The sequence below is a fragment of the Cydia amplana genome, chromosome 27 (genome assembly GCF_948474715.1).
Source record: "Cydia amplana chromosome 27, ilCydAmpl1.1, whole genome shotgun sequence".
In the NCBI taxonomy this organism is placed as follows: Eukaryota; Metazoa; Arthropoda; class Insecta; order Lepidoptera; family Tortricidae; genus Cydia; species Cydia amplana.
The window spans coordinates 6,300,880-6,314,318 of record NC_086095.1 but is presented as its reverse complement, the minus strand read 5'-3'; the positions used below and the strand labels follow the sequence as shown (position 1 = coordinate 6,314,318).

Here is a 13,439-nt window from a genome sequence, read left to right as displayed (position 1 = left end):
TTTCCCATCTTATAATAATATCCCCATATACAAAGTTTCAAGTCCAACACTCACAAAAATATTTGATCTCCATACAAACTTTCAACCCCTTTTTCACCACCTTGGGGGATGAATTTTCAAAAACGCTGAAATTACTTTTCCCGTCTTATAATAATATCCCCATATACAAAGTTTCAAGTCCAACACTCACAAAAATATTTGATCTCCATACAAACTTTCAACCCCTTTTTCACCACCTTGGGGGATGAATTTTCGAAAACGCAGAAATTAGTTTTCTTGTTTTTTAATTTAATACCTTTTTACGAAATTTCAAGGTCCTAGCTTAAAATAAAATTTGCACCCCAGAACAAAGTTTCATCCCCTTTTTTACCCCCTTAGGGGTTGTATTACCTAAAACGTCGCAATTCCTTTTTTTTTGTCATCGGCTATTATGTCTTTCTAAGAAGTTTCAAAGCATTTGTAATGGGTTCAAACTTTCAACCCCTTTTTAACCCTGTTAGGGGATGAATTTTCAAAAACGCTGAAATTACTTTTCCCGTCTTATAATAATATCCCCATATACAAAGTTTCAAGTCCAACACTCACAAAAATATTTGATCTCCATACAAACTTTCAACCCCTTTTTCACCACCTTGGGGGATGAATTTTCGAAAACGCAGAAATTAGTTTTCTTGTTTTTTAATATAGTACATTTTTACAAAGTTTTAAATTCCTAGCTTAAAATAAAACTTGCACTCCATACAACCTTTCATCCCCTTTTTAACCCCCTTAGGGGTTGAATTTCTCAAAATCGCTTCTTAGCTCTTATACATTTTATAAATGCAACCTAGTGTCCAAATTTCAACTTTCTAGCGTTTGTAGTTTCGGCTCTGCGTTGATGAGTCAGTCAGTCAGTCAGTCAGTCAATCAGTCAGGACACGTGCATTTATATATATAGATAGATAGAAGATGTATTTCGGAGTCTCGGGACCGGCTCTAACGATTTCGATGAAATTTGTTATATGGGGGTTTTCGGAGGCAAAAAATCGTTCTAGCTAGGTTTTATTTCTGGGAAATCGCGCATTTTTGAGTTTTTATGTTTTCCGAGCAAAGCTAGCTCTCCCAGATATTAACTGTTAAATTAAAAATGTTAAACCTCCTACGCTCCAACGCATATGCCAAATAAATCGATTTTATTCCAAAAATGCCTTCAATCATTTTGGAAAAGAGCGGATACTCTTCAAACTGCTGGATCGATTTTAATCAAACATAGCTAAGGACCACCGCAAGGACAATCGCTTTCACGTAAAAAACCGCATCGAAATCGGTCCATCTGTCGGAGAGCTATGATGCCACATATAGACAGACAGATAGACATTGGCGTCAAACATATTACACCCCTCTTTTTGTGTCGGGGGTTAAAAATCTGATAGTAATCTGCTATTGATTATTTATTACCCGCGAGCACGGGAATGGTATCAAAATCTAATTTACTAGAATTATAGTTTGTCAAAGGACTGTCTCATATCAAACATAGACAGAGAGAATTATACTATCTTTGTCTTACACTAGTCTTCCGAACAACTGTCAGGCCGATATCGTCCGGCGGACTGGTAATCGCTTCAGTGGGTCCCTTTAGGGCTCATTTAGACGGCGCGCGAATTCGTATACGACTTTGGTTACATTGCAGACCATTGAGGTTACATCAATTCAGCCGACCGATCAAACGACGCAATGTAACCAAACTCGCATGCGAGTTCGCATCCCATTCACCAGGGCCACAGATTTGATATTCAGTTACTGATGGTTTCTAAAGTAATGGCTCATTTAGACGGCGCGCGATCCCGCATGCGACTTTAGTCGTCACATTGCGGACCAGTTAGGTTACAACAATTCAGCCGACCGATCAAACGACGCAATGTAATCAAACTCGCATGCAAGTTCTCGTCCCGTCTAAATAAGCCCTATTCACCAGGGCCACAGATTTGATATTCAGTTAAGGATGGTTTCTACTTATGAAAGTACCTAACGATTTTGATTTTAAAGGTTTGTATGTCTAGCTTGCAGTGATTTTGGCGTGTGCGTGAATTTTATATACAACAAATGGGCGGTTGAGAAAACGGATTGGTTAGGTACTTTAAAAATAAATAAACTATTTTAACAAAACATACTTTAATTAAACATTTTATATTATATTTTATAACCTTATAATATAACAATACCTTGTTTTATTCTAAGTTTAATTTAATTAATAAAACAGTAAAAATAATCATTTACTAAGTAATACTTAGTCTATTATGGATCTTAAAATAATGTAAACAAACAAATGACGGGACTCAGTCCTTCCTCCAATGACATTATTCCATAGATACAAAATGTTGTACCTCATTGGCTGAAAGACAGTGTCACGTGGATTTTTGTTTGCATTCTTTGAAAATCCATATAATTGGAATTCATACATTATATATAGCAGCATTTCCCAAACTATAAGTCGCGACCCATTGGGACATAAGACGATATTCTGACCGATGGGGGCTGGGGCTATCTGAACGTTATCAATAATATAGTGTGTCAAGCTGGATATGTCAGTAGCAATGTAAAGCAAACTAAAGAATGGTATCCCTAGGAAAAGAACAAAAAACAGCAATGTATAGCTGGTCAACCAAATCTTGTCAGTAAAAAAAGGCGCGAAATTCAAATTTTCTATGAGACGATATCCCTTCGCGCCTACATTTTTCAAATTTGCCGCCTTTTTCTACTGACAAGATCTGTTTGACCAAGTATACATGAACAACGATGATATGTAAACAAAATTTTCACGCGATTTTCAAACAATTCAAACGTAGTGTTGCTAACCGCGATTTTTCAAAATTGCCGCCTTTTTCTACTGACAAGATTTGCTTGACCAACTATATTTCATGCTCATTAAGACGGTCAAGAGGTCCCGAATATTTAAAACTTTCGCGTTTTGAACACATATTAACTCACATTTATCGCGAAATTTATTTAATTACCTTTATTTACCGACGTTTCGACACAGGTTTCACTGGTCGTGGCGATAGACCCGTCTATAAATGTGAGTTAATATTTGGCAGGTTTTGTTAGATGGGTCGGAGCCCAGTCAACTTTGGGACTGCATTATAGTTTATATATAGTTGTCCTCGGCCGGGGCACGTTTGTAGAAGGCCCGGGACACGTCCACGGGCCCCGGGAACCCGAGCCAGCCGAAGTAGCCGCGTCTCCAGAGCAACATCAGCGACAGCATTATGGGCACTGCCAGAAGAACGCCTGGAACACATAGGTTCAATGAGTTTTCGACTAGGTATGCTATTTCTTGGGCCCTACTTCTCGTAGCTCAGGGTATCCATACCCTCCACCACTACCATTAGTACCCCAGGTTGCTTTAAATACACCGAGCGAGTGGTTCGAAAAATGGAATCTTGAGCGTTGCGAGGGTTCAAAGCACGAGCGTTAAAATTTAAATGAATGTTATTAAATATTTATCATTCAAAATTATCATGTAAAAGTCAATTCTACCAGCAAACATTAGAAAAAAACTCAAAATTTGATTTTGATTACTTTGCCTCACATGTGAATAAAATACAACTTTGCTATCCGTTTTTGAACAATCAAGAGAGCCTTTACCAGTTGGTGTGGTGAAAAATACTTTGAGACCAGGGGGCGCTATAAGCCTTCAGTAAAAAGTGCATCTTGGAAAAAATCGACCTAATTATGCTGCTGTGGCCCGGTGGCCGAATGGCACAGGCGCGTACCGCGTTAGCAGAGGACGCTGGTTCGATTCCAACCTGGGGCACTGGAGGCCTTGGTCACTTTTTCTTAGTATATGTACATTTATTTCAGTTTATGAAGAACAAGACTTGAAACTCCCATATAGAATCACTCACCAATAAGCGTGCCAAGGAGTATAGCGCCGTCCCTCTCTGGCCTGTTGCCGTACTTGTCTACACATCTCATGTGGCTCTTCTTATCGTGCAGCTGTTTCATGGTGAGACCTCGCATCTCGATCGGTTCCTGGCAACTGAATAAAGATTATTGACAATTAATCACTACATAGTATAAAACAAAGTCGCCTCCCGCTGTCTGTCTGTCCTTATGTATGCTTAGATCTTTAAAACTACGCAACGGATTTTGATGCGGTTTTATTTTATAGATAGAGTGATTCAAGAGGAAGGTTTATGTATAATTTGATAACTCGTGCGAAGCTGGGGCGGGTCGCTAAGTTTTTAATATAAGCTTTTGTTGATGACTGTACAGGCAACTAATATTCCCTAAGACAATCACTCGCGGATAACTGATGTCTAAGCAAAACCCGACGAAGTCTACAAGACATCTAACATTCAAACCATCTATCACACATATGATAACTATTGTCAATAGTCCGACACAACACTCACTACATCCGCGCACACATCCGAAGATAGGCACATACTTATCAGTCATGGAATTTAAGACACGTCGCTTAGATAAGATAAAAGATAAAAGATAGTTTATTCAAGTAGGCATAGTTACTATGCGCTTATGAACGTCAAATAAAGCTAACCGGCTCCAACCCTACACCTCTGCCCCGAGAAGATTTAAATCCCCCCTCAATTGGAGGAGGGTATCCCAATATGGGACCGGCAACAAACTCGGCGGGACACATCTTTTCAAAAATAATTACATCTTATAATTAACATGCATTACGAGAAAATAAGGAAAAAAAATACAATTTAAATTACTATAGAATTCATCTTCTTCTTCTTCAACAAGCTGTATAAACTTGACATTAGTGTCTCTGACTCGTTGGTTGCCCGATGCTTGACGCAGACGCCAGGTCGTCAACCATCCACTGCGTAGAGCAGTCACATAACCACGGGTTGTCGAAGACGTCTAGTTTCTATATAAACTTACATTAGTTTCTCTGACGCGTTGGGTTCCCGACGCTCGACGTAGTAACCAGGTCGTCAACCATCCACTGCGCAGAGCAGTCACATAACCGCGGGTTGTCGGAGACGTCTAGTTTCTATATAAACTTACATTAGTTTCTCTGACGCGTTGGGTTCCCGACGCTCGACGTAGGTAACCAGATCGTCAACCATCCACTGCGTAGAGCAGTCACATAACCACGGGTTGTCGGAGACGTCTAGTTTCTCGACCAGTTCCCAGCGGGAGAGGAAACGGCGGTCGATCTCTGTCAGGTTGTTAGATTGTAGGTATAGCTGAAACAGCAGAAAATAAGAAGCGCTGGTGGCCTAGCGGTAAGAGCGTGCGACTTGCAATCCTGAGGTCGCGGGTTCAAACCCCGGCTCGTACCAATGAGTTTTTCGAATCTTATGTACGAAATATCATTTGATATTTACCAGTCGCTTTTCGGTGAAGGAAAACATCGTGAGGCAAACGGACTAATCCCAATAAGGCGTAGTTTCCCCTCTGGGTAGGAAGGTCAGATGGCAGTCGCTTTCGTAAAAGCTACTGGCCACGCCAATTCCTGGGATTAGTTGCCAAGCGGACCCCAGGCTCCCATGAACCGTGGCAAAATGCCGGGACAACGCGAGGAAGATGATGAGTAGAAAATAAATTTATTTTACTACCCATAATTTGAATGTCCCACTGCTGCGTAAAGGCCTCTTCCCTTTGATTTCCACTACTAAGGGACTATATAGGTTCGCTACAATTCAACATACTTGTGGATAAATGTCATATTACAAGTAAATCGGAGTAATTCCAACAAGATCTACTTTTTCATAAGTTAGTTCTTGGGGTGGCTTTTATTAGGCTGCAAAAACGGACCCTGTACGGATATGATGGTCGTTCTTGTCTACGTGACAGCGTGATAAAACGGTGTCCGTCACTTTCTTTCCCACGGTGTTAAACAGTGACAGTTATTTTATCACGTGGATAAAGATGGATAAAGCTATCCATAATAGGCTGGCTGAACTCATTTAGGATGCATAGGTCCGCTTCTATTTATCTTTGTCTTATAATTCAAAATATATTTATTTCATGAAATACAGAAGTATCAATAAAAGCAGTACAGTGGTCCCCACACTAGGCACCTGTATCGTGGCCATCGTGGGAATCTTAGAGAAATACCGAATAATGATTTTGCCGCTATAAATATCAAAGCAATTATATTTTAGGTAAATAAGAAGAGTGGACCTAGTATGATACCTTGTGGCACTCCACTATATACTCCCTTGGATTTATTAAGATAAATGACAAATATTTTTATAAATGATAAAAAATTCTTTTTTAATAAAAGCTATTTTATCATCGAGTCCTACCTCCTTTACCACCGGCCAAACGTAGGTCTCCCCTTGATCATCAGGCCTCGCCAGCGCTTTAGGCGCAATCTCAGCCAGCTTGGGATTGAAGCTGATATGCAGCTTGGACAGCGTCTTCAGTCCAGCTAGGGCTCCGGTGGCAATGCGGCGGAGCTCTGGCATGTTGCACATGTGTAGCTCTTGCAGTTTGCGCAGGATTGGGAAACCGCTGGAATAGGGGAAAGAACTTGTTCAATACCTCATCATCATCATCATAAGAGCTTTGCTCTTATCGGTGGAGTAATAGTCAATCATTTTTTAAACCTTACGGGCCTGATTTAGTTAAATTATGTTTTATCCCTTTCTTACAAACACATACGGACAGATGGACAAACGATTATAAGCTATAGATATAGAGATATAAGATATAGATGGTTAGGTAGTTATTGGCACACCTCTGTCAAAGATACATTTTACAGAAAACAATTGATTAAGGATCTTACAACAGCAGGCGGTCTCTTCAACGATGAAGAGCGATCTCTTCCAGACAAACTTTGGGTAGCGGAAACAAATAATTTAGTCAAAAAGAGTAGATGTTGCATAAATCGTCATGAAGCCTACTTTCATACCCACAATTACAGTAAATAAACGTACACAGATAAGGAAAACTCAAAATAGACATACATATCAATAAATACAATACAATACAAATACTCTTTATTGCACACCTCAATAAAAGAAAACAATGCAAAAAGAAAAACAACACAAGCAGAGGTAAACAACAGGCGGTATTATCGCTAAATCCGATCCCCGATCTCTTCCAGACAACCTTAGGTAAGTAGCAGTAGCACTCACAGAGCATCCTCCTTGTCCATATCCAGCTCCACAATCGGGTTCTGGTTCAGGTTAAGATACACCAGGTTCTTGGTCTCCTCTAGCTCTTGGGGCACCATGGTCAGCTTGTTGTCGCTGAGGTCCAGGTACTCCAGGTACCGGGGGGTGTGTAGGAACTTGTCCGGGATCTCGGTCAGCTGGCAGGAGCGGAGGCGGAGGTCCTGGGGAGGAAACATCGTGTTAGGCGTGGCTCACTCCGCGATTTCTTCGCGTCGCTACAAGTACATGTGGCCAACACCAAGTTTGGTGTCTAGCCATGGTAGTTGCCACGCACCGCTATGGAACGGACGCCTGCTCGCGCTTGCGTCACCTAGCAGTCATACATTCTCATAATCCTATGTTAGTGAAACCTATACTAAATTATATAAATTATAAACTACACTTCTGGATCCCATATGTACATTGTCCCAGTGTTTCCAGAAGCCGCAAGCAAGCGACTCTAGCACTAGGCGCAAGAGGCTGTTGGAACTGTTACGCACGCGACGCATCAGGAAGGCAGTTCTATTGCGGTATTATCGCACCGAAGTAGTCCTGACGCGCTGCAAAAACGAGGCATCTTTTACGTACCTTCAACATAGGTAAGCTGGAGATAGCAATAAGGGTGACATGGTCGATGGTAGTCAGTGGGTTCCCAGTAAGGTCCAGGGCCGTCAGCTCAGGAAGGTGCTCGAACAGATCCTGGTTGAGGGAGTGGAACTGGTTGTAGGCCAAGTTCAGGGTGCGCATGGAGGAGAGTGGCTCGTATTCTTCGGCGGAGAATTTACCCTGGAACAATGTGAATTATTTATGATGAAGTACGGATTTCTTCTTGTTCGTTATACTCTTTACAGTGTCGTGGTGAACTGCTAACAACAACTATATTATAACAAGCTCTAAACAAGATTGACCGATAATCGTGTAACAAGAGCAAGGCAGTTGATATGGTCGATGGCCAAGGGGAGGGGGAGGGGTATACATTTAGTTACAGATTTTATTCTCTAACTAGAACTTAATGACACTAAAATAAGCCTCCTAGCATTTTTGGAGTAAGTAAGTAGTAAGTATAAATAAGTAATATTAGTATTTTCAGGCTAGTTTAGATTTATGATTTATTTATTTATTTTGTTATTTAATCTCTGTTTTAATCAATTTGAAGACGTTCTTGAGACTGTTGGAATCATTCTGATGGCCTTAATTATGATAGCCTAATATTAAGTATTTATGGAAGTCAGTATTAGGCAAGAGTCTGTGCGGAAAGAGAAGAGTCGTGGCATTATTGGTCCCTATATATTCCACGACTCCTCTTTCCGCAAAGACTCTAGCATGGTATGGACATGTAATGAGGAGGGATGAATGCCATATAGGCAAAATAATGTTAGGGATGAATGTTGATGGACAGAGGATGGAAGACCCAAAAACCGATGGATGGATTGTGTAAAATTTGTGTGAAAGAGGATATGAGAAAGAAAGGAGTGAGTGCTGAGGTGACGCAAGATCGAGGAGAATGGAAGAGAAAAACATGTTGTGCCGACCCCCCGTGAGGTGGGATAAGGGCAGAAAGAAGGAGTTTTAGGCAGGTGGTCTTACCTCAAAAGCATGCGGACTAAGCTTAGACGTCAGCCTATTATAGCTCAAATCCAGGACCCTCATCTCCTGCAGATCTCTGAAGCTGGCGTTTTCGATGTTCTCTATCTTGTTATTTGAGAGATTCAGTTCTTCAATCGGAAGATCCGCCATTAATGTGATGTTGGTTATGACGTTGTCACTCAGGTCAACTATTGTGGGTTTGATGTCGGTTAGCTCTGAAATATTGAAAGTAGTTTTAAATTCGAAGGTAGCTTCCGGATGCATAATAGCCACCGGATGAATACAGCCTAAACTTTAGTTGGTCAGGTATAGTATTTAAGAAAAAAAGAGAGCAAACCCGACCCTTGACGCGGAAGAACGCGCGCATGGCAGTGCAGTCATGACTATCGGAACCATGACCGCACTGACATGCCGCCACATGGATACGCCATTATTCAGTATCATTTCATAGCAGGAATCTAGCATAACTGGATCAGACATGAGCGGTGGGGGGAAATGTCCGAACGGAAAAGTATAATAATCTTATGTATCTTTCAGTAGGAGTGTTTCAGGGAGAGGAACGCTTAAGTGGCTCCTGTAATGTTGCTTATTTTTTATTTTATTTTATTGCACAAACAATAAGTACAACAGGCGGACTTAATGCCGTTATAGGCATTCTCTACCAGTCCACCATAGGGCGAAACAGAAAAGCGTCCATGTGGGTGCAGTGAGAAATAATCAGAAATAAAACGTAACTTTCAACTTATGTCCATGGACGACGATGACCGCTTCCCATCAGGCGGCTCGTCTGCTCGTTTGCTGACTATCACAAAAAATGTTGTAGCGTCGGCCACATTCACTGCTGATCTAAGGGGCGGGCGCAACCAGCGGGCCCCTAGGAAGCACCACTACCACAGCGAGGGGAGCTCGAGGCGGCATGGTCAAAAGTATAAAATTAAAATGTCAGGATCTAGGGATTTGCACCGGTCATTTAGGATAGGGCAATGACGGGAGCCTATTCAGCTTAACAGTAAAAAATAAAATAAAAAAACAAAATCAAAATTCTTTATTTCATTGTAAACCGTTACTTATTTACAATGGCTGGTGTCTCTCTGTAAGTTATTTACAAAATAACCTATGCTATAGGAGGCACCGCTCTTCCATACCTAAGTACCTACATAATTTATATTAGTATAACTATGTTCCTGAATTATTATTTGAGTGTGTGTGTGTGTGTGTGTGTGTGTATTTATTTATGTGCTAGTAACAGTATTTGTTGTCCCTCCACGGATTCATGCTTCACTGGCTGTTGCAGCGAACAATGCCATTTAAACTTACAAAACAGGAAGGAAATAAAAAAGGATGACTCACGCTAGACCGGGCCGGGTCCGGGCCGAAGCTTCCGAGGCTTTATTTTCTATGGAATCACCACGTGATCACTGATCAGCCGTCATAGGAAATGACATGTCGGAGGCCTAGGTTTAGCGTGTCACCCTTTATTGGGAATTGGGATATTTTCGTTCACTAAATTGGTAAATAGGTATCTAAGTAAAGATATTTTTAGATATCCTCCTACGGCCCAAGATCCTACCTATAGTACATATTCAGTTCGATGTAATTTAAACCATGTTCAATTGGAACAGAGTCGCTTTTGCTTTGTTTCGTTCATTTTCAATCAATTCAAAATCACCTCCTTTTCCTACAGTTTAGGTTCAAATTTCAGTGGCAAATTTTGGATGTTTCGTTTGTATGGCTAGGCCTTAGGTCTTAGGAGGATAAGTAGACATGGACTCAAATGAAACCACCGGTCGGTAGATAGCTAGTTATGCACTGGTTTATTGATGTATTGGCATCGTGGTGTGCGCAGCCACGCACACATGCATACGCTAATCGTATATACTTATAACACCCCTCCACCCATTCATAATATTAATCCTTTAATCTACTTTCATTTTAGACACTAATAAAATTGCTTAAAATCTATTTTGGGACGGGGACGCATTACTCCTCATGTCTCGCGTGGAGGCGGCGTATTATAGCGGGAGTGGCGGCGGTGGCAGCAGTGGCGGCAGTAGCGGGAGTGGCGGCAGTGGCAGCAGTGGCGGCGGTGGCAGCAGTGGCGGCAGTGGCGGCAGTGGCGGGAGTCGCGGCTCTGGCGTAGAGGCGGCGTATTATAGCGGGAGTGGCGGCGGTGGCAGCAGTGGCGGCAGTGGCGGCAGTAGCGGGAGTGGCGGCCGTGGCAGCAGTGGCGGCGGTAGCGGCGGTGGCGGCAGTAGCGGGTGTGGCGGCGGTGGCAGCAGTGGCGGCGGTGGCGGGAGTCGCGGCTCTCGCGTAGAGGCGGCGTATTATAGCGGGAGTGGCGGCGGTGGCAGCAGTGGCGGCAGTGGCGGCAGTAGCGGGAGTGGCGGCCGTGGCAGCAGTGGCGGCGGTAGCGGCGGTGGCGGCAGTAGCGGGTGTGGCGGCGGTGGCTGCAGTCGCGGCGGTGGCTGCAGTGGCAGCAGTGGCGGCGGTAGCGGCGGTGGCCGCGGTGGCAGCAGTGGCGGCAGTGGCGGGAGTGGCAGCTCTCGCGTGGAGGCGGCCTATTATAGCCGGAGTGGCGTCGGTGGCGGCGGTGGCAGCAGTGGCGGCGGTGGCAGCAGTGGCAGCAGTGGCGGCAGTGGCAGCGGTGACTGCAGTGGCCGCTCTCGCATGGCGGCGGCCTATTATGGTAGCAGGGGTTGCGGCGGTGGCAGCACTGGCGGCGGTGGCAGCAGTAGCAGCAGTGGCGGCAGTGGCAGCGGTGGCTGCAGTGGCCGCTCTCGCATGGCGGCGGCCTATTATGGTGGCAGGGGTTGCGGCGGTGGCAGCAGTGGCGGCGGTGGCAGCGGTGGCAGCGACTAATGGCGCGGGACAGAACCATGTGGTAGCATGTTTACGTTGAACAAACATATATTTTAGAAGTTAAATTTTCGCTTGTTTAACATTACTACTCGACGGTATGTTATTTATATAGTTTTAGAGAATAAGATATTTAAATACAATAACATAACTATTAGAGTCTGTGCGGAAAGAGAAGAGTCGTGGAATGTATGGGGCCCAATACATTTCACGACTCTTCTCTTTCCGCACAGACTCTATAACAATTAATTATAAGCTATTATTATATTTAAGTACAAAATAAATAAATTAAAAGTATTAAAATAAATAAATAATTAAAACTTACCCAGGGCTGTCATCACCGCTGCCTGCTATGCATCCATCGTATAAAAGACCGGACAAGTGCGAGTCGGACTCGCCCACCGTGGGTTCCGTATAAATGTAACTATTTTTATTTTTTACAAATTTATAGATTTCAGATATTCGGGATATTCCCTATATTTGTAGTGTAAAGATCGGTTTTCCTAGGATAGCGGCGCCGTCATATAGCGGCCGTCTCCATACTAAATAATACGGCTAAATATGGATGTCGTAGTATTTGTATGGAGACGGCCACTATATGACGGCACCGCTTTCGGAGGAAACCAAAGCTTAAGACGATATTACTTGCCCATAGTTCTAGGTCAACGGGAAGTACCCTAACAATTTTGATTCCCTTGAGAGTTGAGAGTGTCGAAATAGGTATACTTTTTCTGCGGCATAAACGGCCGTATCTTTTTTTTGCGTTAACTTAGAAGTTTGATTTTAGCTTCAAGGGACCGTAAACTTGGGTAAATGGTTTTAATTTCAACTCGATGCCTCCTCGCGCTCCCGAGATAAAGGTTCTTGACAGACAGACGGACGGAAAACAAAGGGTTCCGTTCTAAGGTACGGAACCCTAAAAAAGAACCTCGACACGAAAAGAAGATTTACCTGCCCACTCTTCTAATTTGAAGAAAGCGCCCAACTTCTGCTCCTTGCAGTTCACCTTGCCGTCTTTACAAACACAAACGCGGCAGATCCCGGTCTCTTTCGACACTGCGTTGTCTTTTGCAGTGCTGTCTGGCGCTGTGTTAGATTCATCTAAAAGAAAAACACAATAATTTAATAGCCCATCAACGTGCACACTAGCGCCACTGCTAAATAATCGTGATTATTTCAATTTAACGAAACATATTTAAAAAAAGGGGGCCGCTACGGACTGTATCTTGTATTAAAGTACCTTTTGAATACATCAAACTATAGCTGGTCAAGCAAATCTTGTCAGTAAAAAAAGGCGGGAAATTCAAATTTTCTATGGGACGATATCCCTTCGCGCCTACATTTTACAAATTTGCCGCCTTTTTCTACTGACAAGATCTGCTTGACCAAGTATAGTTTCTATGTTGCTGGATTCGTCAATCTATAAACTCAAAACAAAAACGGCCGTTTTAACTTTGGACGCATAGATTGACGAATCCAGCAACATGGAAACTAGTTTGATGTATTACCAACATATGTGGTTCAAGCGGAGGCAAGGACACCTAAACAAATTATTTTGATGCGTTCTAATTACTATTAATAAGAGTCTATTAACACATTCATTGCCATCCAAACAAGACATACGCGCCATGCCACAAAAATTTCGTCATATAAAGCTGTAGTACCACGATCCTGACTATCGGGTCGTCTGGCCAGGGAACGAAATCATAAAATACCCGATAGTCGGGTTTTCGGCACTGAATGTGTTAATATTGCGGTATTTACCATGTAATAAAGGATGACTCACGCTAGACCGGGTTGGAGCTTCCGGCGCCACAGAATAGTATTAATACCGGCGCTTCGTTTTCTATGGAAAGTACCACGTGATCACCGATCAGCCGT

At 42.8% G+C, this 13,439-nt stretch overlaps 1 protein-coding gene across 1 annotated transcript; it reads right to left on the bottom strand.

The window, feature by feature from the left end:
- Positions 1 to 3,109: 3,109 nt before the first annotated feature.
- On the bottom strand, positions 3,110 to 13,188 carry LOC134660425 (leucine-rich repeat neuronal protein 3-like). Its single transcript, XM_063516166.1, has 9 exons — positions 13,182 to 13,188; positions 12,510 to 12,659; positions 8,703 to 8,917; positions 7,704 to 7,901; positions 7,098 to 7,297; positions 6,264 to 6,471; positions 5,017 to 5,198; positions 3,885 to 4,018; positions 3,110 to 3,267 (listed from the first exon to the last, which is right to left on the bottom strand). Exons 1-9 carry the CDS (start codon positions 13,186 to 13,188, stop codon positions 3,125 to 3,127), a joined length of 1,437 nt encoding a protein of 478 aa, XP_063372236.1. The 3' UTR covers positions 3,110 to 3,124.
- Positions 13,189 to 13,439: the final 251 nt, after the last annotated feature.

Excerpts from the sequence above, each read along its gene's own strand:
- LOC134660425 (XM_063516166.1), bottom strand. Across the intron at positions 6,472-7,097 it reads ATGGACAAGGAGGATGCTCT|CGGTTTCCCAATCCTGCGCA; the intron begins GTGAGTGCTACT and ends CCCCTATTCCAG. Across the intron at positions 4,019-5,016 it reads AACGCGTCAGAGAAACTAAT|TTGCCAGGAACCGATCGAGA; the intron begins GTAAGTTTATAT and ends ATCTTTATTCAG.